This window comes from Stigmatopora argus, chromosome 5 (genome assembly GCF_051989625.1).
Source record: "Stigmatopora argus isolate UIUO_Sarg chromosome 5, RoL_Sarg_1.0, whole genome shotgun sequence".
Lineage (NCBI taxonomy): Eukaryota > Metazoa > Chordata > Actinopteri > Syngnathiformes > Syngnathidae > Stigmatopora > Stigmatopora argus.
The window spans coordinates 14,907,354-14,933,775 of NC_135391.1; the positions used below are offsets into that span (position 1 = coordinate 14,907,354).

General features: G+C 39.8%; 1 protein-coding gene across 1 annotated transcript in view; it reads left to right on the forward strand.

The window, feature by feature from the left end:
* The first annotated feature begins 2,355 nt into the window (after positions 1–2,355).
* vcana (versican a) overlaps positions 2,356–26,422 on the forward strand; it is a 29,783-nt gene continuing 5,716 nt past the window's right edge. Inside the window, exons 1-8 of the mRNA XM_077601209.1 lie at positions 2,356–2,505; positions 4,543–4,603; positions 7,334–7,714; positions 8,570–8,744; positions 8,846–8,973; positions 9,779–10,072; positions 12,748–13,944; positions 16,869–26,390. Coding sequence (XP_077457335.1) covers positions 4,543–4,603; positions 7,334–7,714; positions 8,570–8,744; positions 8,846–8,973; positions 9,779–10,072; positions 12,748–13,944; positions 16,869–26,390 — 11,758 coding nt within the window. The 5' untranslated portion in view covers positions 2,356–2,505. The remainder of the gene's footprint in view (positions 2,506–4,542; positions 4,604–7,333; positions 7,715–8,569; positions 8,745–8,845; positions 8,974–9,778; positions 10,073–12,747; positions 13,945–16,868; positions 26,391–26,422) is intronic.

Sequence of the window (26,422 nt, forward strand, 5' to 3'; positions counted from 1 at the left end):
ACTTCCCAAACCAATGCCAGGCCGAAGAACCACTGCACCATCGAGTTGTGTTATTTTGTTATTTATAACCCATTTTATTTAGTTAATATTTTAAACTTGAATACATGAATTAAAATATGGACCATATGCTTGCACAAGTTCTGAGAAAACAACTTTAAATAATAATTTCAATGATGATAACCTTAGCTTCACACACAGAGTTATCAACATGCTCTGCTGCCATGGCGACGGCGTGAGTTCGATTCCTGCTAGGAGTAACTTATTTATTTACTCAAGCTTAAGTCTTGTTTATTTAAAATATGGATTTCAAACTTGCCGCCTGATGGTGTGGTGGTTCACTCGCCTGACTCCAATACGGGCGGGCATGGGCTCGATTCCCGCTTCTGGTGGTATGATTGTGAGTGCAAATGCTCGTTTGTCTCTCTGTGTGCTCTATGGCTGACTGACGACCAGTCTAGGGTGAAGTCTGCCTGCTCCGGCAACCCCTGCAACCTTTGCGCGGTACAGAAGATGAATGAATGCATGAGTTCAAACTCCTGTACGTAAGGGTATTTTGACTTTTCTATCAAGACTTGAAAAGTCAAGTTGTTGACTTGAAATTACAACTTCTGATGACTCTTTAGTTTTTATAATGCACCTGATAAATCTAAGGAGAAGCCCAGTCTCACCTTTTGGGATTGACAGAACTGCTGCTGGCAACAACAAGGTGTTGTGACTCAACTTGCACCAGAGACATGACTACCACCTTGTTTCCATTATGCACCCATGAGCAAGTGGCGCGCGGACATGCCGCTTACGTATTTAATGTAAACTGCTTGAATTTGCTTCCTAAACAACCTAGCAACGACTACACCATTTGTATTTCTAGGCCTCGTTCTGGTTTGTTTTAAGCCATATGCTGCCTGCCATTGATGGTGATGTGCGTCCAATCCATTTTGACTGGGAGAGGTTGGAAGCAAGTAGTCACTGTCGGACCTCCCGTGGTGTGCAAATGGATTGGACGTCCATTGCCGTCAGTGGGAATTAACACAATGAAACAGCATTCACAGTCTCCCTGGTTTGAACTAACTAGACATATACCAACATCAAATGCTGGCAATGAGTCATTCATTCATTTTCTGAACCATTTGATCCTCTTTAGGGTCGTGGGGGGTGCCGGAGCCTATCCCAGCTGACTTCAAACATGAAGCGGGGATACCCTGAATTGGTGGCCAGCCAATCACAGGGCACGAGGAGAAAAAACAACCACTCATACCTATGGGCAATTTAGATTATCCAACCAGACTACATTGCATGTTTTTGAAATGTGGCAGGAAACCAGAATACCTAGACAAAACCCACACAGGCCCGGGGAGAACATGCAAACTTAACACAGGTTGACCGACCTGGATTTGAACCCAGCACCCAGAACTGTGAGGCCGACACACTAAACACTCGTCTGCCGGGCTGCCAATAATAATAATATTATTATTAATAATAATAATAAAAGTAATAAGTATATAAATATGAATAGTTATTTAGGGTGTTTCAAATGATGCTCATTTTTAAGTTAATTTCACAATTGTTTTATTACAGTTGTATAAATTTTCATATAAATGCAAAAAATTCTAAAACTTAGAGTGGTTTGAAACAGCAACATTAATAACTATTTATTAATTCATTTTCGGAACCACTTTATCCTCACAAGGGTCACAGGGGGTGCTGGAGCCTATCCCAGCTGACTCCCGGCCAGAGGTGGGGGACACCCTGAATCGGTGCCCAGCCAATTGTAGGGCACAAGGAGACAGACAACCATGCACACTCACAGCCATACCTAGGGGCAATTTAGAGTGTCCAATCAGCCTACCATACATGTTTTTGGGATGTAGGAGGAAACCGGAGTACCCGGAGGAAACCCACACAGGCCCGGCGAGAACATGCAAACTCCACACAGATGGACATGACCTGGATTTGAACCCAGCACCCCATAGCTGTGAGGCCGACCCGCTAACCACTCGCGCCACAAATGCATAATTTTCTCTTTTTTTGTCTTTGTGGTGCTTGTTCATAAATTTCCCAAGGGAGAAGGCAACAGAAAATGTCCTCCAGTTCTGGCAACAATGTCCCGTTTGTTTTACGTAGAACCCATAAAAGTGGTGTCCTGGTTTGAGAGGCAGACACACGTGTTACCTGGAAAAATAGAGACTGATTGGCCCATGATGGGGCCCATAGCCAAATGAAGTGACCCCCTCCCTCCCTAAATGCTCTCATTCACTTTTCAACGTGCACTTTCCTGCCCCTCCTCTCTCGAACCAAGGACATAACAGCGTGCTTCGGACAAAAGTCAGTCAGTTCAAGGCTTGCAGGCTTGCTGTCTCTCCGTCCACAAACGCGACCAATCTCGGAGTGGAAAGAGAAAATCCCGAGCGGCCGCGTTTGTATCGCGTTCACGCACGCACATTACGCACTAGGATTTACTGGATTTAAGCGGATATTTGGCCATTTTATGGAATAGACATCTTCAAGGTAAGTATTTTTAAACAAAAAGGACAAAATAAATATTTTTATGACACTGCACGGACGCGTACATTTGTTTCATTGTGTGTTGAAACAAATTATAAGCAAAATAGGGGTTCTCAACTCGTGGGGAAATCATTAAAAGTAATTGACAATGATGCTGTTATGTCCTCCTATAAACTCATGCTCAAGGACAGAGGCAGACGCGTTTAGAGTAATATTATTGCTTGTTGATATTTAATGATCATGATTTATTCTTCACTAATTATTAGGTATACACCAGGGACAGTGGTCACAGCTGAGCACGATTTAAAAGCTGACACATGAAATTTTTGGCAATAAAAACTATTATACCAGCAATTATTATTATTATTATATGTTTATATCATTTTCATTCATTTTCAGAACCACTAATCCTTAAAAGGGACCCTGGGGGTGCTGGAGCCTATCCCAGCCAACTATGGAGACCAGCCTATTGGTGGCAAGCTAATTGAAGGGTACAATAAGACAAATTAATTATGCTCAAACTCATACCTTGGGACAATTTAGATTGTGGTTGTCCATCTCCTCGTGCCGGCAACTGCTGACAGTTATCTGGGTTAGGCTCCGGCACCACTTTTGTAAGGAAAAGATGAACGGAAATTGAATTTTTTTTTAACCCATATATAAAGCAGAAACATATCAGGGTTTTTACATATCATTTTTCCCCTGTCATTTTATCAATTGATATGTAGCAAAATTAGACTGATCATTTCAGTGCCACTTGTGTTGAAACAGTATGAATGAGAGTGTGCATGTGTATGTGTGCAGGGTGGGAGTATTGGGGGATATCCGTGTGCAGTTTGACCCCACAAGAAGTCTTTATGCAGTGGTGTCAAACTTGTTTTTATTGCTGCCAAAATTGCAATTATAGTCTCACTCTGAAGCCTGTATTGACTGTGAAAATCTATTAATGCATATTCATCCTTTCAAATCATTATGAAGTCAAATAATTGAAACCATTAAGAGGACATGTGGTATGGAAGAAGAATGAATGAATGAATGAATGCATGAATGAATGAGTTACCAGCCATGCAACACAATGAGCTACATTTCACAGTTTTGGTCGTAATGTTGGTCGCAAAATGAATGGATGGTGAACTTATTTATTGTTATCTATAACACGCCCCTAATTATGACACAAACTGTTTAAGATTACTAAACTTTCGATACAACAGAAACATTGATGTTTCAAGGTTGCAATACCTTTGTCTTACCATTTTGAACTTTATTTAGGAATGGGAATTTTAAAACATTATACAATATATAGCAATAGAAGGTATGCGTGTTTGGGGGTGAAGATAGATAAATGCAAGTCAACATTTCGATACAGTACATACCACTATAATGTTAAGATCTTCATTAAAGTAGAGCTGGAAAGTCAGCACTCATTCTTTTTTTGTATGTTCAGAGCAACTGGGCAGGGCAAAAACCGTTGCCCTCCTCACCACACAAATTCAGTCTGGCTTCCACTTTTTCCTCAGTTGTTCCAATGATGACAGTTTATAACTCATACACTATCCCCTTGAATCAGTTCCGCTAGAATCCAGACACAAGTACTGCTTTACACTCAAATTACAGTTCTAAAACACTTTTTCCCCTCAAAAAAACACTATACATGTTATCGTTCCTTTTGGGAAAGGTTATGGTTATGGAGTTGTGTCACTATTTGTTGAGCAAAGGAGACATCTGATAATTTACTAGATTGAACTATTTATTCCAAAAAAGAAGGCTAATTGTAGGCTTGACCTTGAGTCATCATCTGGGAATGTGATTGCCAAAAGGCCCTGGTCGATTCCTTATAACATATTTTAAAAAAGTACTAGTCTTTTTTTATGTTAGTGCTCCCATCCTTAAATCGGAGGAAATGGGAAATAACTCATAGCTCTATACATATGCAAGAAGACTGTTCGTGATCATGAATGAAAATAACATGTTATGACCCACCAAAAGCTAGAATAAAATGCTTCTGTTTCTAAATGTTCGTTTATGTCTTTCTGTCAACAGATGTTAAATATAAAGCAGATCCTGTGGTTATATTTTCTCTGTGAAGTTGCCACTGCAAGCGGTAGGTTCAGAATGAGCTTCCTAAATGCTCATTTCCCACACTGTCCTTTTTCTCTCGCATATTTTCCGACAAGGTCAAATTCAACTGAGTGATGTGTAGCCAACGATGGCTTACAGCATATGGTTCCCTGTCATTTTTTTTAAACTAGTTATGGGCAAAACTGGTATTCTAAGGGGTTCAATTTGCCCCATGGAGTGAGGGAATTTGTAAATAAATAAATACTTTGCGTTGTCGGTCTAAACATAGACTACATTTTACCAATTGAACCACGAATAATGGCAGTAGACATCCAATCCATTTTTACTGCCAGGGGTAGGAATGATTGATTGACTAACTGCTACCAGCCCATCCCAATAAAAATGGACTGCATGCCTAGCAGCCTCAATGGCAGAAAAAGTAGAGCTACCACCATAAATTTTTGAATATATATATATATATATAATAGTTTTTATTAGATATTTTTGGAATGTGGGAGGAAACCAGAGTACCCCAAGAAAACCCACGCAGGCCCAGGGGAGAATGTACAAACTCCACACAGGTGGAGCGAACTGGATTTGAACCTAGGACTGACGTGCTAACCACTCAAGCTGCCGGGCCGCTTATATATATATATATGTATATATATATATATATATATATATATATATATATATATATATATATATATATATATATATATATATATATATATATATATATATATATATATATATATATATATATTTATGCAGTTTTCTCCCACATTCCAAAAACATGCATGGTAGGTAGGCTGATTGGACACTCAAAATTGCACCTTGGCATGATTGTGAGTGTGAACACCCTCCTTGTGCCCTGCGATTGGCTGGCCACCGATTTAGGGTGTCCCCCGCCTTCGGCCCGAAGTCAGCTGGGATAGGCTCCAGCACCCTCCGTGACCCTTCGTGAGGATAAGCGGTTCAGAAAATGAATTATTCAATAATTATTAATGTTGCTGTTTCAAACCACTTGACATCAAATTAGACTCCTTCAAACCCAACCTCTGTGATCTTTCTCAAGATGATAATGTGTCTTAGACATTTGCCCCATTGGCTGGTTTCTTGGCCCCTGGTCTCTGTCTGTCTCAGAGGACAGAGGGACACCTTACAATTAGAGTCCATTCCCAGTCTGGAAATAACAGCTGGTTTCACCTCTCATCCTAATAAGGCCCTGTGTTAAAACCCACACACTCATGCCTGGAAGGTAGTCCCACCGCTGTTTCCAGAGCATTCCCTACATTATTCTTGAGCAATGAGCCCCCCCAACACTCCTTACCTCCAATCACAACCCCTCAAGGGACAAAAAAGTGAATTCCCTCAATCCTCTCCAAATGAGTAAGCGTGATTCAGCTTGTTCCCATGTTATGTTTGGTCTGATTTCTGCTGTGCCTCCTAACTCGGAAGTAGACTGAGAATCAGTCAGCAGGAACAAAAAACAGTCACCCTGTCTAGTTCAGAACAAAGCCTTGATTTAAAAAAGGTAATTATTCAGCTCATACATAGTAAATCATGGTATATTGCCCTTGACTTAACATTTTAGTGGGAAGAAACCGAAAACATGATGGAAAAAATACTTGAACACACACTTGCTATTCAAATTTCCAATCGGAGCAAAATCATCCACTCGTAAAAACGTGAAGGTTTAGTCCCATTTAGGCACATCACTCAAGCGTGTGGTATAGTCTACATTCAGTTGGGCATAATTCAAAAGATGAGGCGTGATTTTCCAAAGGTAATTTTCAGACCCATGATGTTACTGAACCGTTTGGGTGGTTTTCTCATGCTCTGTCAAATGAGTTGGGCGTAAGTACATCATCACTTGGGTGGTACGCTCAAATATCACAAGCCTCTTGAAGATAGACTTGTACAGCCTGCGTACTCTTCATGGTGCAGTTCTACATTCAGTGTAATAAAAAAGCCATATGCAAGATTAACGCCCAAAAGGTGCACTGCAACCAAGTTCAAAATATTGACACGCACATCATCTTTGAGATAAGCACTTTGCAGTAGAGAATGAAGCTGCGTTATCATGTCATTATTTTCAATCATAAATGACAGAGGCTAACAAACTATATACTTATGTTAGTAATGATTATGTGCACATGCATCATTCATTCATTCATTCATCTTCCATACTGCCTATCCTCGGAAGGGTTGCGGGGGTTGCTGGAGCCTAACCCAGCCTGTCTTCGGGCGAAAGGCAGACTACACCCTAAACTTGTCGCCAGTCAGCCGTAGGGCACACAGAGAGACAAACGACCATCCGCACTCCCAATCATACTGCCACCAGCGGAAATCGAGCCCGCGCTTGCCCGCACCAAAGTCTGGCGAGTGAACCTCTACACCACGAGGTGGCACGCACATGCAGCAACATAACAAAAATATTATGAATACCAGCAACAGTCTTCCAACGTCATCATCATTGTCATTTTCTGAACCGCTTTATCCTCACGAGGGTCACGGGGGGTGCTGGAACGTATCCTAACTGACTTCAGGCCAGAGGCGGGGGACACCCTGAATTTGTGGCCAGCCAATCGCAGGGCACAAGGAGACAAACAACCATTCACGCCCACACTCATATTTCGGGGCAATTTAGAGTGTCAAATACAGTATTGGAAGTGCAATTCTAACATGTGGCTCCTTTAGAGCTATGGCACAGTATAATCATAATTTAATGAATGTGCATTAATCCCTTTTGTTGAATTCTCCCTTCCAGTCGCCAACACATTGTCAATAATCAAGCCAGTCACTGGGTCCCTCTCCGGGATGGTCAACCTTCCCTGTTTCTTCTCCACCATTCCAACTTCCTCACCAGTCAAACCGAACGCCACCGTCCTTTCTTCTATAGACTACTTACGAATTAAATGGACCAAAATAAAGGGTGATGTGGAATCAACTGTGTTAGTGGCACAGAAGGGAGTCATCAAGATTGGCTCCAGCTACAGGAACCGGGTATCGGTGCCCAGTCACCCTGAAGATGTGGGGGATGCCTCCTTGACGATGGTCAAGCTGCGCGCTAGTGATGCGGGCACGTATCGCTGTGAAGTCATGTACGGCATTGAGGACACCCGAGATACAGTTAACCTCAATGTTGAAGGTAAGAAGATTACACGGTAAAAAAAATACACATTTCTATTAATCATGGCAACTTGTATCAATAAAATTTGAAATGGTAGGTTTGTCAACCCTCTCGATATATTAAAAAAGAAAAGCGTGGCCATTTGTTATTTTGTCTAGTTCGCCTAAAATGTCAAGTTTCACTGATAAATTTTGTCTTGTTTTGTTTTGTTTTCCATCAAAACTTCAAAATTCAATTGAAATTGATTGGCTAGAAATGTTAAGTTCTGCCATTTTTTAACCTTCGGTAACTTTTCACTTTTCTCCGCAATGACTAAACTTTAACTAAAATTTACATCCAATCATAATTTGCTTCGACATTTGGTCATTTTAACTTAAGAAATTCAGTTTTTAATAACATTGAAGAATTTCAAAACATATTTATAGTATAAAAATATAAAAAAAAAAACAACAAGGATGATTAAACAAGATAGGATACATAGTACTTATAAGTTATACATGAAAGATAGATGACATTTGAACAAAACAAGTAGGCCTTAAAGATTTAGTGTATTTGGCGTATGATCATTATCTGCAATGTGTTTTTACTTAAAGCTGCAACTCATTTTAGGGGGATTTAGAAAACAAGGGTGGGATTATTGTGTCATTAGAATATGTGGTGGTGAACAATCACTGATTCATTGGCAACTTTTTTCCTTTTAGGCGTGTTTTGTTCTTTTCTATGGTGAAGGTAGTCAAAATCATTTAATTTTTCTTTCACCATGTTTCACACATTAAACATCATCTTGAGATTCAAAAAAAAATAAGCATGTGTACTTCTGGTTTGCACTGGTTTCTGAATACAAATATAGAATTATTTTGTTTTTCCATGTAGGGGTTGTCTTCCACTACCGTGCCAACAGCAACAGGTACTCATTAGACTATGAGAATGCTGTCGAAGCTTGCCACAACATCGGCGCGACCATCGCGACATCCGACCAACTGAAAGCAGCTTATGAAGATGGTTTTGATCAGTGTGATGCTGGCTGGATTGCTGACCAGACAGTGAGGTGTGTTGCAATTCAAATATGTCTAGTAAACCATTATATTTCTTTGTATTTTTCCACAATTCAGATGTATAATGAATCTTGCATCTTGTGTTCACAAATAGATATCCAATCATAAGGCCCAGAAAGGGGTGTTACGGAAATCTACAGACTAAACCTGGTGTCAGGACATATGGAACCAGGAAACCTACAGACACATATGATGTATACTGTTATGTGGACAGACTTAATGGTGAGACACAATAAAAAAAAATAAAGCTTACCTAAAAACACACTGAAAAAAAAACATTTACTCTCCTAAGTTCTACGTCAATGAAAAAGAAATGTGATAATGGTGTCGGAAAAGTCTGGAGTTGTTTCTGCTAATCTTTCCTCAGTGTTTTTCTTATCACTCGTGTTCCAGACTCTTACTGCTGACAAGTTTAATTCGGCTCTCAACACAGCCTTTTAATGACTGTTTAAATCTTTGAGGAAAAGCCAGGTCACCTTTCAGTTCTTCATCTTGTTGGCATTTCTATTGTTCGACTCTCATATCCAATTGGGGCATGTAATGTGAGGATTATTTAGCAGTGCGAATACACTCATTTGGAATGTCATCAGTGCGAACACATGGTGGTGTTAGCCAGAAAAGAAAAGCCAACCCGACAGCAGGGAAGGAGACGCACAATTTATTTTATTTTCTGTAAACGTGATCTAGTATTAATATGTTTATAGTGACTGATTTATCTATGAAGGAAAACTCATACATGAAATCTCCAAAACAAACACGAATTTGTACACATAGATCCTAACCTTTAAAATTGACTGAAATTCCAGTAAAAAAAAATGTAAAGAAAATTAATTTACTACAATTCAGCTGGTTCGATTTATATATTGCTACTAGACCCTCCCTATGAAATGGATTGGACGTCTATCACCACCAAAGGCAGTTAAAGTGTCGCTTTGTTAATTTCTAACATGCGCCGGAATGTAAAAGTTGTAAAGACTATGGTCTGTGACGGACTAACTTATGTTGCAATTTGTTAACTTTATTCCAGGTGAGGTATTTTACGCTCCCGTGTCCCAAAAAATGACTTTTGAGGAAGCAAAGCAAGAATGTAAGAGAAGGGATGGCGAACTGGCTACACCCGGCCAGCTTCACGCTGCTTGGCGGCGAGGTCTCGACAGGTGTGACTATGGCTGGCTTTCGGACGGCAGTGCACGATATCCTGTTGCTGTACCCAAAATCCAGTGCGGGGGAGGCCTTCTGGGGGTTCGGACTTTGTATCGGTACAGGAACCAAAGTGGATTCCCAGAACCGATGACTCAGCTCGGCGCTTACTGTTTTAAAGGTGAGACCGTCATGTTGATGAGTGACATGGAACATGGCGTTACCTGTGTGAGATGTTGTTTACAGCAGCATGTGTTCATATTTGGCTACATTGGAAACCAGTTTTGAAAGCGCAGACGTTTTTGTAAAACTGTCCAGACGATGATCTCATCTGGTATTTATTCCACACCCTTTCCCCTTTAACCCTCCATGTTCCCTTTTAAGGTTAAAAAAAACGTTCACTCCACTTGTAATCGTTTTGTCAGGTTCGGCAAACTCATTTTCAGTAACGTCATCATTAATTAACAATATTTTTGATCTAACATTTTTTATATCCTCGATTTAACTTTCTGAAAATGCAGAGTCCAGTTGACTTCACTGTCTTAATCCACGGAATCCATTTCCATTGCTTCAAAAATTAACCGAGGGGAGGTGTACTTGTGACAAACTGTTTACCTAAAAATTATTGGTCACACGGACCAATTTAATGACAGGTTTAATTGCCAGTTTTGCTGGAACGTTTGAATGTCTCTTTCTACTCCTTCAGGCCAGTGTGAAACATAGGGACCCAGGGCAAAATCCAACCTGCCACATCATTTTATGTGGCCCTGGAAGAAAATCATGTGTGTTTTTTGCTAAAATAAAGTTGTCCCCAACTATATATATATATAAATAAATATATATATATATATATATATATATATATATATATATATATATATATATATATATATATATATATATATATATACATATATATATAATAAATAATAATAATAATTCTAAATATCTTATCGAAAAAAGTGATTACAAATTACAAAGAGTATTCACTGACTTGTAAAGTAAATACAATTAAATACAAAAAAAGACTAAATTTACTGCCCTTCCTGTTTTTCTTTTATTCGTCCAAAATGTCAATTAATTTGAAAATGAAAAATACCAAGGAGTAGTACTAATTCAAGTACTACTCAATCACTGTTCAAGTGTCTCTTGGCAGAACATACTTGTCAGAAAAGAGTTAGTTCAATTCAATGTTGACATCAATTGATCTCAGGTCTCAACCCATTGAAAAGATTCACGTACGCGTACGAATAAGGTCATTGTTGTGCCGCGGGAAGAGACTTTGCCAATACATCTCAACAGGAGTAACACGTCGTGGTTCACTGGAAGTTAGCAGACTAGGACAATTCTTAACTAATCAGCATCCCTGGGGCAAAGCCAACGACTGATGATAGATTCCTTTTAGAGAATCAGCAGAATCCCTCACCTGTCAGCCCTTTTAGGCTCACTATCTTTCTGCCTTTTTTGCCTTTCTCCCTTCATTTCCGCTGTCAGACTTTTTCACTCCATCATTCTCACTTGTACTTATCAGAGCAGACAAATGGATAATGGACAAAGCTACCGCTGGACTTCTAAATTCAGTCATCCTCGGTGACCCTTGACCCAGCCTTTCCATCTTTACAAATGGGAGCTTGGGCAGATAAGCCGTCCCCTGCCTGGCCCTTTAGTGCTCTGAGGAAGCCTGACTCTCGCGGTGATAAGTCTTCATGGGGTTCAGAGGGCACACAAACAGCGCAGCCGCTCCTCCCTGCTGTGTGTTTCGTGTCGCTTCTCTCAGCCATTTGTATTCACGCCCCCATCTGAGTGCTTTTCAATTGCCCTTGTTTGGCGGGACCCACTGCATCATTTCCTGGCTCTGCAACCATATGTCGCAAGACAAATTATTCTCTAAACTCTGTATACACTAGGTTTCCTAAACTTCCTTTATTTATTTTTTTGCGGCACACTAACTGGTCCCTGACTTTGGGTCGTAAACAGGGAGTTTTAGTGGGATACAAAGTAAATTCATTTGCCAGCTAAATATTGACATTATCATGAAACCGGAGTACTCAGAGAAAACCCACGCTAGCCCAGGGAGAACATGCAAACTCCACACAGTGAAGACCCACAGTGATCAAACCTTCAACCCCAGAACTGTGAGGCTAACGCGCTAAGCACTCGCCCACGGGCCGCCATGCACAATTAGATTGATAATTTATTTGCTCTGTCCCAAATGTAGGAGTAAAATAGGATCTCTATCTGGAGCCCTGTCTGTCGAAGTACTAATCTCAACAATTATTACATGTTTATTGAGTGTGCATTGATAGGTTCTGAGGATATATAACCATTTTATGTGTCTGTAGTTGCCTCATTTCAAAATTACTTAGTTGAATACCTCTTTTTTGCATGTGCAATATCCTAAACTATAGCCAGTGTTCCACAACAACTATGAATCTTTAGTTTTTAGGTTTTACAGGAGACCTGGCAATCCAGCAGTCATTTCCTGCCCACCCACCAGGTTAAACAGTGCTACAAAAACAAAAAGAATATAAAGTATAAACATTTATCCCCACATTAACCACATCTGATGCTATTGCTGAAAACGCTATGGCGGATAAACCTCTCCTAGCTCTCTCCCATCGCACTGAATTGCATTTTATTTTTGTTGGTTTACTAAAACTATTTAAACACTGCGCCTTTTTATAAGACTTTTTGTTTACGTTTTGTTAAGAAAGGACTTAATAACACATGGGCAGCACAGTGGTTTGTTACATTAAATATGAAGAGATGTCATTTAATATATGTATTTTTAAATGCCTCCAATGTAAAGTTAATAAAAGGTTGGTTGTCTAATATTTTAACTTATTAATTTTTCAGGTTGGAAACTGATGTTCAACCAAACCTCTTTTGTGGACCTAACAGCAGCCAACATCACGACCACAACCTTCAGTTCCTCTACCATTCCTTCCCTTGAGAATGGTGTGGTCACTCAAAGCCAAATTTCTGAAACTTGGACAGAGGCTGAAACAGACTCAATCTTTCTTTCTAATGCGCCATCAATGTTTTCAACTAGTATGATTCCACCACGACCCACTCCAGCAGGTAAAGAAGAGGATTTATTCACCACAGTGGCACCAACCATTATAGACGACCATGAAGACATTGATGATCTGACACCAGTAGACCTTGACTTTGATGACTTTGTACATGAGAATGTAACATACTTCGAATCTATACCCTATCGTGGTGACACAATTCGCATTCAAGCAGGAAGTACTGAGAGAACAGCGCCAGTGTCCAAAGTAATGGAAGAGCTAGACGATCATTCAGTAATTCAGATCAACACTATAGAATCTGAAACAGTACTACAAGATGCCTCTCCTAGCAGAGAGCCAATGTTTGCCGGTGGGGAAACAGAAGAGTCCATAGTGAAATCTAATCTCACAAACAATAGTGCTCTCATACAAACAGAATTAACTAATGTGACAAATGATGAACTTTTCAGTTTTACACCAACTGAACCAACACCAAAATTCCCATTCTACGAGGGTGACACTGATGAGATGGAGACAGATTTACTTGTGGAGGGACTGCCACCCACAAAGTCATCACAGGACTTTTTGCTCAGAACAGATGTGACAGACACCCCTGCTACTACAGCCATTCCCACAAGCACTACATTTATGTACAACACCAAGCTTGGGACGGAGGTGGACATCAACACCCCGGACCATTCACAACCACAAACAACCACGCAGAACAAAGTCCTTCTACATGATGCCTTAACACCAGAAGAAAGCCTGTTTGAATCAGGAACAGGTGCTCCTATTCTCATCGAACAAGCAACATCAGATGATGTGTCGACACGTGTTTTTGACGAGTCCACCAGTCAAGTGTCGGAACTAAGTGATGACAACCTCATGCAGATTGATACAACCACAGACATTGATGCGGAGTTCTTCACTACGAATGCTCCAGTAATTTCAACTGTGAACAGAAGAAGCACCGTCGCTCCTGAAACAACGGAGGCATCTCTCAAAGAGACCACAGTCATGCAGAAGCAGAACACATCAGGTAAGACTTACCAACAAGACATTTAGCCTAGGACACAGGGGTGTCAAACTGATCTTTTGTCGTGGGCAACTTGTCATTACGTTCTTCTTCTATGGCTGCTCATTTGTGAAATCACAATAGAATAAACTGGCTATTTTTAAAGTCGATGAATAGTTTAGAATTATTTTTGCCAGAAAATGTCTAAATCCTCTTTTTTTCCAAATATTCTCTTATTTTAAAATTTATTTCAATTTTAAATTTAAGAAAACCAAAAAAGAAACTTCTCTTGTATCTGTTTGAGTACACGTCAAATATATACTTATATATACATTTATTCATAGCACTAAATATTGGTGTTTTAATCTACTGTTATTTTTAACATTTTCTGTTTTAAATATTTTTAAATAGAAATGCTTATTTATTGATTTCAATAAATAGAGGGTGAAATAGCAAATACAGTGGACCCCCGACTATTCAATATTCATTTTCAGAACAATTCACCCACAGAACTATGGTTACAACTTAAGTTTGCAAACGAGAATCTTTGGTTGTCTGGATCTGTTCACTCGCGGAACGCACCTCTGTCACATCGGAAGGCAACAACACGACAATATTTTTGAATTTGAATTTTTAATTGAGTATTTACAAATGGGTCTGAACTTGTGTATCTAAAGTGTTAGAGTTCATAACCCTTAAGGCATCAAAGTAAGCTGCCATGAGCAGTTTTCAGGAGGGTGAACGTACTCACAATGTTGGCATAGACAATAACATAAGGCCTTGTGAGCAGCTAAAGAAGGTTTCAAGTATTTGCGATTTCATCATATTTGCATCAATCCTCCTGATCACTAAATTCTTTGATTTATTTAGTTCTTGATATTTAATTGAAAAATAAATACATTTTCATAGACTTCATTTTAGAGGGGAAAATTACATCAATCCATATGATTTACTCTCGCGACACATACACAAAAATGTAATAGGACGTCTCTGACCCCTGGTCCTAGAGTTTGACACCTTTAGCCTAGGATTTATGTACTACCTGTAAAGATTAATGAACATAGATGTTTGTCAGATGTGTGCTTTTCTTTATTAATGGAGTCTGCGTCGTCAAATACTATAAAACTACCATTCTCTTTTCCAAGAAAACTAATCTAAGATACAAGATTTCAGCTGTTTCCTTTTATTGAGAACATCTTGTAAACAGCAGGTGCATCTTTTCTCCACATTTTATTCAAGATCCATGTCAGTTACAAACAGTTCCACAACGACTTCATCCATGGCGCAATGGACTTCTGAGTGAGAAAAGTCTTTCGTCTGTGATTTATGACTTATTTGACTTCCTGGGAAACTGTAGTGCAGTTTCTTTCCTTTGCTCTGTTTAATGGAACACTAGTCGTAGGTTTTCTATTGATGTATGTCTGTGTTTAAACAGAGTCTGTCTGTATAGACTAGTAGGTGTCAATGCAACATGTCTGTAAAGTATGTACAATTTCTTTCCTTGTGAGAACACGTGATGAACAGATTTTACAGTAGGTGTCTGTTGTTCAAAAGTAAGTGCAGATTCCCTTATTTTCGTGATGTCATCTCAAAGGAGAAGTCTCCGCTCGTTGCCAGAACAGCTGGAAGCCACGTGAGCTAAGTGGGCGATTAAAGCTACTTTTACTTCAACATCATGTCATGAGGCTCAGATGACACACACATGGTGCTCTCTTGGGATTTGGGGGAAACTTTTTGGAAAAATGGCATAGTAGAATGTATGTCTTGCCTGGTCGCATAGTAACAGAACAAAATAAGGTTTTTACTCGATTCGTACACGTGTGATGTGTTGGAGGAGAGCAGAGTTGTAAATGTAAAATATCTTGCTTACATCAATAGTCTTTAGTTTATTATGTGTTAGAGCCATGACAACTCAAACATTTGGTCTGTCGCAAACTTGGAGAGGGCAAAGCATTTTACATCAATACAACAATTGTACAAATGGTTTTGTCCATCATGGATTTTTTAAATCTCTTAGAACAGTGACGAATCCCTGAATTTGTTTGTCCGTTCTTTGTTTTCAGTAAAAACAGTACTTGTTGTGGTTAAATGTTTGACATTTGGTCCAATACTAAAGGCGTGTTTAACATATTTTTGTCACGAGCCACATTCAATTTGTGGTTTTCTTCTCAGGGAGCATACTGACTGCAAATGCGTGTAATAGTTAACGTAGATGTGTTGAACTGTTTTGGTTTTGCACGTTTGTTTGGTTATGTTTTATACTTTTTCCCCCATACAATTTCTACCGCAATCTAGGCAATCAAACGATTGCTCTCAGCTCAGTCCAACTAGACATCTATCACTTTTAATGATGCTGAAACATGCTAATTTCCAGTGAATTTCATAAATATATGCAACAAATTGAGTGATATCTGGTTAAGAAATCAAAATGCATGCAATTTCAAAATATTTTTAAAAGTGACAGCAATTGGCGATTTTTATATTCTAGCAAGAAGCTTGAATTTGATGGACATGGTTTGCTTTCATTTGCTACACAAATATGTAGAGGGACAGATCAGGCCACCAATTTGAGAGTATGACACCTTTCCTTTAGTAAAGCCACAAAACGAGTGACTGAGTGTGTGTGTGTGTGTGTGTGTGTGTTGTTTGAGTTGGTGTGTGCTTGCGCGCATGGGTGTATCTGGTCTTTAATATGCATTAGTCATGTGGTTCACCAAGTGTTCCCAGGCCGAACTTGACTTTAAACAGGTGGTACAGGTGTTCTTTCGTCGCAACCACTAATCTTTTTCAGGAACCATTTCCACTCATTTGTGGGAAAAAGTTAGAGTGTCAGGCAACGTCTTTCTATTTTTTTTATGATTTATTGCAAAATATCACAGAATTTATTGTCTTATTGATGGGATATGATTACATTTTATACTTGACCCTTTTCTTTCTCTTTTTTGCAGTTGACCAGGTTCTGCAGTCACAAAACTCTCAGTCAACTGTCCCGCCTCAACGTCCCACTGATTCCATAGTACATGACAAGCCCATTCTACAAAGTGAACAGTCAGAATTGTTACATGCCACAGTAAATGCCACACATACTGTTAGCTTTATAAATGGGAAACATGAGATACCACTTGATCCACTGAGTCCTGGGGACAGAGAAAGCAAGGGTACCCAGATTGTGACAAATACAAAAACTTTCAAAGAAAGTGACAAAATAACTACCACTACAGTTGATAATGAATGGCCTAATATTCCTGTTGATAGTTTCACCAAATCAGCAGAAGACCATTTTTTAATCACAGAAACACTCCACCCAGTTGACTCTGATCTTAATATTATCCCAGTTGTTCAAACAGAACCTCCTCTTATTTTTTCTGAAAATGAAGAAGATAAACCATCTGCTCCAATTACAACTGTGAGTGAAACAACGTCATTTCAAACCACACAAAAGGCTAGTGCTGCGAAGTGGGATGTGTCAGCTACTTCTGCTAATTTGCTTTCACCTGTATCGCGATTTGAGGCAAATAGGACAAAAATTATCAAGGACATCCAAAATTCCCCGGAAGATATGGTAACCTCCAATTCCATAACGACATCTGGGCAAGTAGAAGGCAGTGAGTCATGGGTTGCTCCCACAACTATGAAGGGTGACTCACAAGTGTCTCTGACAGAAAAAACTGAGAATCCATCCCTTTTTACAACAGATTTTCACACAGACCCAAACAGAGCTGATGACACACAAGAAACAAAAAGCACATCTGCCACAAACACTGCTAAAGAATCCTCTCAAGCTTCTCTAAAGACAGTGTACACTCCCTCATCTGAAAAAGCTGATGGGAAAACAACAAGCACGCAGAGCAGCTTTACAGAAGGGACATCAAAACCATCTATAATTCAAGGGGCAGCAACTATTTCTTCTGACATAAAACTGACATCAGTTTTATCTTCTACACTTAGTCCACCATCAAGTACATTTTCTATTTACAGCACCGACACTTCAACGGAACAGAACACAGCCCAAAATGAAGTTCAAGATGGTTCAGGTGACCTAACTGAAGACACGATCATTGAGTCTTCTTCTTTGGATGCGAGTCCTACTCTCTACAGTACAAAACTATTTACTGCGGAATACCCTAAAGAAATGTCATCGGCCCCAGAGATTAAGATTCTTTCAAGTTTAAGAGCTGAAGCACAATCGTTATCAATATTGAATACATTTACAGAAGGTTCTGGAGACAGGGCCATAGACCTTACTGGAGAATCATTCATTTCAACAACCACTCCCATCTCAATAATTAGCATTAACACCCACGTCATAAAAACAAGTCAAACTGAGGATTCATCCCTACCACTAGAGACAACTTCAACAAAGACAAGTAGTGAACAAATAACTGCGGTCACTGGATCTTTAGCTACATCATTTAACAGTCCAAGGAATCCTACAGATATGCCACTTGAACAAAAATACACTGTTAGTAACCATACATCAAAAAACACTACTGAATATCCAGAGATAACTTTATTTCAAACAGCAGAAAGCGATGAATCAGAAACGTCATCAGTTAAAGAAGAGCCTTCACTATCTCTGACTTCACATGAAATGAGCACAAGCTCAGTGTCTCCTAATGTTTCTTCTCTAGTATTGTCTACAATTACTGATATTAAAGCTAAATCTAGTGAGACTGTGACAGTTGAGTCTATTCCTTCATTCAGTGAAGCTACTTTCCAACCTGAAACCCCAACATTTTCCACTTCAACAAAAATAAAGAATTCCGGAGACTCAAAAATCACAACACCTCCAGCTTCTTTATTCTTTAGGACTGAGACATCAGCCATGACAACATCAACTAACGGGTCTCTTGAAATTCAACCATCATCGAACATGGCTAAGACTAATTATGTGAAATTAACAACAGATGCAACCTCTTTTATGACCACAAGTGCTCAAAGTGCCCATGATATTGAAGAGGAAAATGTGAGCACAGAGTCCATTCCATCTGTGATCGGCTCAAGTACGATACCTGAAACTGAATTATTACCGGTCGGTAACACTTTTACAGAAGGTTCTGGAGATGATTCGTTCATTGTGGCAACTATTTCCTCATCACTTCCACCTGATGCAACAAATTCAGTGTCAACTGTCAGTGGACCAACGATGGAAAGTTCCATGGCATCCTTCTATACTATCTCAGAGAGTTCTGGAGATGGCTCTGACGCTCACAGTGAAGAGTCAAAAATAATTACAACTTCTCTTTCTTCAATGTTTAACACTGATACACCGACAGTGACAACATCACATGGAACAAGCCAGACTGAGAGCGTATCACTTACAACTGAAATTAATTCAGCTCTCTCAAAAACAGAGAAATACAACTCAGGTGAACAAATGACTGAGATGACCGCAAAACTGCCAGTATCTCCTACTTTTTCATCATTGTTTAGCACAGAAAAAACAACAGAACTGCCTGTTGAGGATAAAAATACAATTAACACAGGTTTACCTTCATATATCACTCAATCCCAAGGATCACTTGAAATGACAGAAAAAAATGAACCGGATATGACATCAGTTACAAGACAACCATCAGTTTCTGACATCTCTGATGTAACTAACCCATTATCAACCATCCGTGGGCAAAACACAGAGGATGTATTGGGATCATTGGCTTCTACTACACATACGGAGAATTCTGGAGATGGCCCTGAGTTTTTAAATGAAAACACTAAAACCATACCAACTTCCATTTCTTCAATCTTTAGTACAACACCAGCAGAGTCACACGAGCATATGATAAAAGACAGTTTAGACAAAGCTGTCACTACTGGTTCATTCCTTTACAGTAATGAAAAAACAACTCAAGAGGATTTTGTAATCCAATCATCATCAGGTCCATCTAGGACTGAAGAAGGTTCTGTTGTGACCCCATTAGGTCAAGATGGTTCAGGTGATCAGACCCAAGACATTCACCAACATTCATATTCTCCCAATTCTGAATCTACTCTCTACATCACTGAAGAGCCACTTGTAGAGACTTCCACAAGTGTAATGGCCCTTCCAGATATTCTGGTTGAAGTTGTGAGCACTGAGAAAACCCCATCAGTCACTGAACCAGGCATTACTCCAGAAACAGAATATTTTACAGATGTAGATGATGGAATTATGAGCAGTGTGCTAGTTGAGTCTTTACCATCATTAGATAGAACAACTATAGTACCTGGAACGGAGAAGGAAACAGAAGGTTCTGGAGACCTTCTTTATGAAGTTACTAGAGAAATCACAACAACGGTCTCCTCAATGGTTAGCACTGAGACACCAGCTGCGAAAATATCACATAAAGATGTCACAGACAAAATTCCAAAGACCTCAGGTCCTGCTGTTTCATCGTTTCGTAGTACTATGAAAACAAATCCAATGTCTTCGTTCACTACGGATAAAATCTCAATTCTGGGACAAGGGGAACTAGATGGTTCAGGTGCGCAAACCACTGACATTCAGGAATTTTCCATCACTGCTTCCTCTCTGTCCAGTACTGAGACACCAAAAGGACCTTCTGTTACAGATACAAATACTGAGATCGGTCTGAGCACTAAGTCCATTTCATTGACAATAGAACCATCATTTGTCAGTACTACTTCAAATGAAGGTACAGGTACTTTTTCAAAGGATGATGACATTTTGAGCACAGTTGGGTCTGTTCCTTCTTTCAGTGGCTCAACCATTCAACCTGGAAGTTCATCATTTTTTGCAGTCACAAGCATAGAGGGTTCCGGAAACAACATTGAGGAATCTTCTGAGGCAGTTGAAAAAAATGTAGTTTCGAGGTTTATCACCGATACAGCAGTAATGACAACATTACAGCGAAATGAAACAAATACTTTCTCAAAGACAGCAACATCAGAACCTTTGATTATGTCATCTACATTGACACTGGGATCAAGTATGACACTTGAAACAAAACTATCAGACACTGCTATTGACAGTTCTAAAATTCCCAATGATCAGACTGAAGAGTTATTCATTTCTGCAACAACTTACTCTTCAATGTTTAGCACTGACACCCCAGCAGTTACAGCAACACATGAAACATCTTCTGAATCCAATTCACATGTAAGTAAGAATTTAAACTCACCATTGCCACCACAGACGATATTAACTTTTCAAGAAATGGAGGAAGAGCGCTCAGGCGAAGAACTTACTAAGCTGCCCCAGAAAACTCCATCTCCTACAAAATTGCCACTTTGGGAACATCAGCCTTTCACCAATAGAATTTTTTTAATTAAAACAACAGAAAGCCATAAAACAACAATATCATCAACGATCACATCAGACTTGGACAGTTCTGGAGACAGCAGTGAAAATCTGAAAGCAGACCTTAAAGTCACAACACCTATAGCTTCCTCTATTTTGAGCACAGAAACACCCACAGTGACTGCATCCCAGAGTGATGGAACCATTGACATTTCAGAGAAATCTGTTACTGCTGTATCATCCTTATTTAGTACTGGAAAAACAATTCTAACTGTGTCATCTGATGACACCACGACAGATTTTGAGAATTCTGGAGACGATGTTGATGAACTGATGAAGGAGTCAACAACAGCAAGTACTTCATCAATGTTCAGTACAGGGACACCAGCAATGATTACTCAAAACACTCCAGTCCCAAAGGTATCAGTAACATCTTCCCTTCCAATTTCTGATAAACACACTTCAGCATCTCCTGTAAGACTTAGGAATGATGCAATACTGTTCACAACTGAGACAAAACCAAACCTCGATCAACTTGAAGGGTCTGGTGATCAAATCCAAGACCTATTTACACCAACATCATCTTCTGTCTCCAACACTGAAAGGACGTCTTCATTCACAGGATCTGAGAAACAAACACAAGAGTCAGATATGCACACTCCTGATCAAGTAGAAAGCTCTACTGGTACAGCCCCTAAGACTGATCGCATCAGCCAATCTGCAATACTAGCAACCAATAGTAAAGCACCTGTTGAAATACCTTCGACCATCTTGCCGACTCAAAAACAAGAAAGCACTTCAGCACTTCCAATCATAAATGAATTTGATGGGGGCTCAACAATCATTCTTACTGAACAGAATAGTTTGAATGGAGAAACAACTCAATTTTTAACAGAGGAGTCTTCTACTGTTTCTTTATTGCCAACTACAGACAACACAGTGGAACATAGCCACTCAGCTGTCGTTATTGGCACCTCGCAGGAGACATCTACTAAATTTCCAATTTCCCTAAAGCCTTCCATTGAAATTATCGAGGAAACAGAACTTATTAATCAAAACCCTAAATATTCTACGACAATTGCAGAGAAAACATTGGCAACCATCTTGCCAATTTTCAGTACAGAAATACCAGCACATTCAACCACATCTGATTCAACAATAGCTAACTCTAAGACTTCTGTTCTCTCTGTAGATAGGACAACAGTTCAAACTCAAACAAGTGCTGTTTTAAAACCTCAAGTCACAACAGTGTCCTCTCTGTTCAGTACTAAGAAAACCGTGTCAGTGACTCCAATTGAAGTTCAAAGTACATTCACTATATCAGTAGGACCAGAAGCTGTTGGAAATTCAGGAGATGGTATATCCGCTGTCACCAGTGTAATTAATCCACAAAAACCAGAAGAATCATCTATTCAACAAGCAACCCATTCGAAAACGACCATCACACCATCAGTCACAGTTGAGGAAGAAAGTTCTGGTGACAGCATTTTTACGGTTTCATCAAGTTCCTATATATTTGAAGAGACTAAACCCATGTTAATTCCCAGTCCCTCTAAATATCCCTCGAAAGAAATTTCAACTTTTGATGACATGGAGATGTCTGGGATTTCACCTGAAGAGGATGATTTAGAGACAAGTTCAGATGGATCAGGTAGGGAACTATCCATTGAAACAACCGATGAAGCAGAAATAGATCAAACATACGAGTCATCAACTCAGCCAAGCAGACAGTCCATACCCGGATTTGTGCCATCAACCAAATATCCACATACAACTAGCAATGAGCTTTACTTAACTGAGCAAGGAAGTGGTGTCTTTGATGATTCAAAAACTGAGGATGAAAGTTCAGGTAGTGACTTTTTTGACTTCTCAACAACATCCAAACCAATAGCACCAATATCAATTACCGCCTTTTCCATACCTGAGACATCAGCAACTGGAGAATCTAAATCTGATGAAATCTCAGCTTCTTCTCTCTCCGGTACAAAACAGTTTCCTGTAACAGCGACTTCTCTTTTCAGCACAGTTAATCCAATCTTCAAAACTACAAAAGTGATGCCATCTGTCCAATCAGTTGTCACACCTGTCCCCAATGTATCAATGCCCAATAGGATGTCGACAGTAGATGAAAGTTCTGGTGACCAGACCACACAAATGTTCACTGCCAAGCCATCTTTGATTATGAACCTTACATATGGAGAGGGAACCGTTGAAACTGTAACATCTTTTTCAGTTGCTCCAACCACAGATGAGAAATCTTCCTCGCAATATGTGGAAATGACTCAGGATGCAAAAACTCTCAATAGCCAAGAGATTACAATTTCTCCATTTACTAACACTGGCACTGATACATTTCCGTCAGCCGAGGACACAACAATGTCATCTTTTGCAACTTTGCCCACTCTCACAGTTGATGGTTCGGGTGATATTTACAATACAAAGGACCCTAGCATCGTTGACTCAAGCAGTGAATATAAACAGGGTGAAATCACATCTTTGCCAACCCAAATTCCTTCAGAACAACTGGTAGTCATCAGCACGCCCAGTGGTGACACCAAGGCTGATTTAAAAGAGCAGACATCCACTGTAGTACAACATGTATCTCAAACATCAAACAGTAAAATAATTGTACTTACTGATGATCCAAAGAATGAATATGAACAGTTCTCCCCAGTTACGCATGCCTTAGGAGAAGAAAGTCCGACTCCTGAGGTCACCACGAGTGCTGATATCATAATAGATGCTGATGCAATTTCCATAATCTCATCTTCTCCATTTTACCCAACTGTTAAGACAGAAGAGGCGGGAGGTGTCTCTCCATTTACAATGATGCCACAAATGGAGGTGACAGATGAACCAGAGGGGTCAGGAACACAGGAATACATTAAATCATTGCCATCACAAGCCATCACAACTATTATAACCGACTCAACCAAACCAAATAACAACATATTTTATGATGTCACGCCATCACATTCACTTTTATCACTTAATACTCATACGGCACCAGTTCCTAAGAGGATGGATGGTGTTGACTTAGATACATTCTCCACTTCCTCACCCAGAGCCATCACAGCTACAAGTGTTGTGGTTGAAACATCCAGTGTGTCCTCACAAATCTCAGTACATTCAGATACTGTCACACCACATACACCGGTGTCCACAGCTGTAAAAACAACCAGTCAAGTAATCCATCAAGAATTGTCAAGGACAGGCGAAGGCACTGAAGGAGTAAAAGTGTTCAGCACTGAACCCACAGAAGTGATAGATTCATCCTCCGTAAGGACATCATCTGATAAAAGACTAACATCATCGATTTCTTCACTGTTCAGCACCAAGAAGCCTGTAACTGTTACTGGCGCTGCCACAGACAAAGGTATAAAATCCTCAAGCACTTGGTCTTCACTCGACACTTCGGTGAAATCAGCTCCCACTCTGGCGTTTGATGTTACTAACACCTTGGATAATGATATGTCGACAGTTCCAACGGTGAAGACTGAAACGATATCACATCTAGATTTGTTCGCTGACCTTGGTAGTGGGGAGGCTGAAATATATGGAACAAGTGCCGCTTCAAGTGTCTACAGCACTGATAAGCCAACTGTCACTTCCTTCACTGGTATTACAAAGATTCAATCACCTGGATACGTTAATGTCACAGAGCGTCCAACACGGGCATCTGCTACTGTTAAAAAGCTATTCACATTATTATATCCTGCAATATTGGAGGGTTCTGCTGATGACGTCTCAAATGGCACAAATGCTTCCGCAATTACAGTAACAGTTGATAGTACAAATTCACCTAAAACGGCAGATACCGAAGCAACAGCCTATCCCGATGTTGAATTTGTAACAACGCCACAATCATCTGAAAGTGAACAAAGCCTACATGAAATAACTGAATCACTTGCATTGCAATCAAACAATACTCCATCACCAATGTCACGCCCTGTAACTAAATCAGGCGCTACTATTATAGATATTACTGAACAATTAAACTTTGTTGAAAATGTAAACTCGACTACAGGTGTGCCAGATACCGCTAGTCAAAGTTCAAGCTCTTCGGAGAACCAAGAAGCTTCTGTCTCAACAGAATCGAGTCATATTACTTCAGCAGAGGAAGAAGGATCAGGTGTCACAGTACTAAGTGTATACAATGCAGATTTGACTAGTCCAACATCAAGTTCACATTTGTATCAAGAAACATCCGGCTTTCCAGTTACCGATAGTGTTTTGACCGAGGATTATTCAACAGAGTCACTTTACATAACAAGCACACCAGGATTTACCAGTATATTAGGTACTGGAGAGACCTCTGGCAAATACAAAGACGTGGCGGCAACAATACCAACAGAACTCATTCCAGACGTCCTTTCTGGATCAAACACTTCAGAGGAAAGTATTTTGGTAAAATCTGTCACAACAGTTGATCCACAACAAAACCTGACACCTTCCAGAGAATCATTAGAACAAGTGCATCCAGAAATTTCTCTCACCCATCGTCCTGACAAAAATGTCTCCTCTGAAGATGTATCACCAACCAATCCTCTACCTGCAGGTCAGTTTGATGATTTAACTACAGAGCCTGTGTCTTCCTCAGTGGATCTAGCTACAATTGACCCAACAGATGAACAAGCTTCAACAAGTGGTGAAAAAATTGTACAAACTCCAGAGACAGATGTCCGAGTAACCCCGTCACCAGCTGGCAGCATTTATGAAGACCTAAGTGAAGAGACTCCAGACTATGAAGTATCAAATCCCAATTTAGTGGAAAGTATTCCAGAAGACAATGACATTATAAAAACAACTGAAACCACATTGCACTCTGCGAGCCAACCTCCCGAGAGTCGTTTCGTTGACAGAATAAACATTACTGAAGGTGTTACTGTTCAAAAATCAACACCTTCTCCAAATCCTCAACGAGCTTTCGAAAGCGCCAGCAGATTAGAAAATCGCAAGAATACAGCAACACAATACAACCAAATACAAGACCAAGTGTTCACTACAATGACAACAGCTAAGATTCAAAGCCATAATAAGCTATCAGTCACGTTGCCTGGCACTACCCAATCATCCTCTCTCTTGGGTGACAATTTAGACAATGACATAACTCCACCTCCATTGGTCACTGGAGGTGAATCACATATATCAGGGGAAATCCCAAATTCACTCCCTGATCCAGAACCCAGCCAGGAGAGCACAATTGTAGAAGAGGCTGTTGAAATTTCAGGTTTGTATCTCAATTTAATGAATGTTTATCAG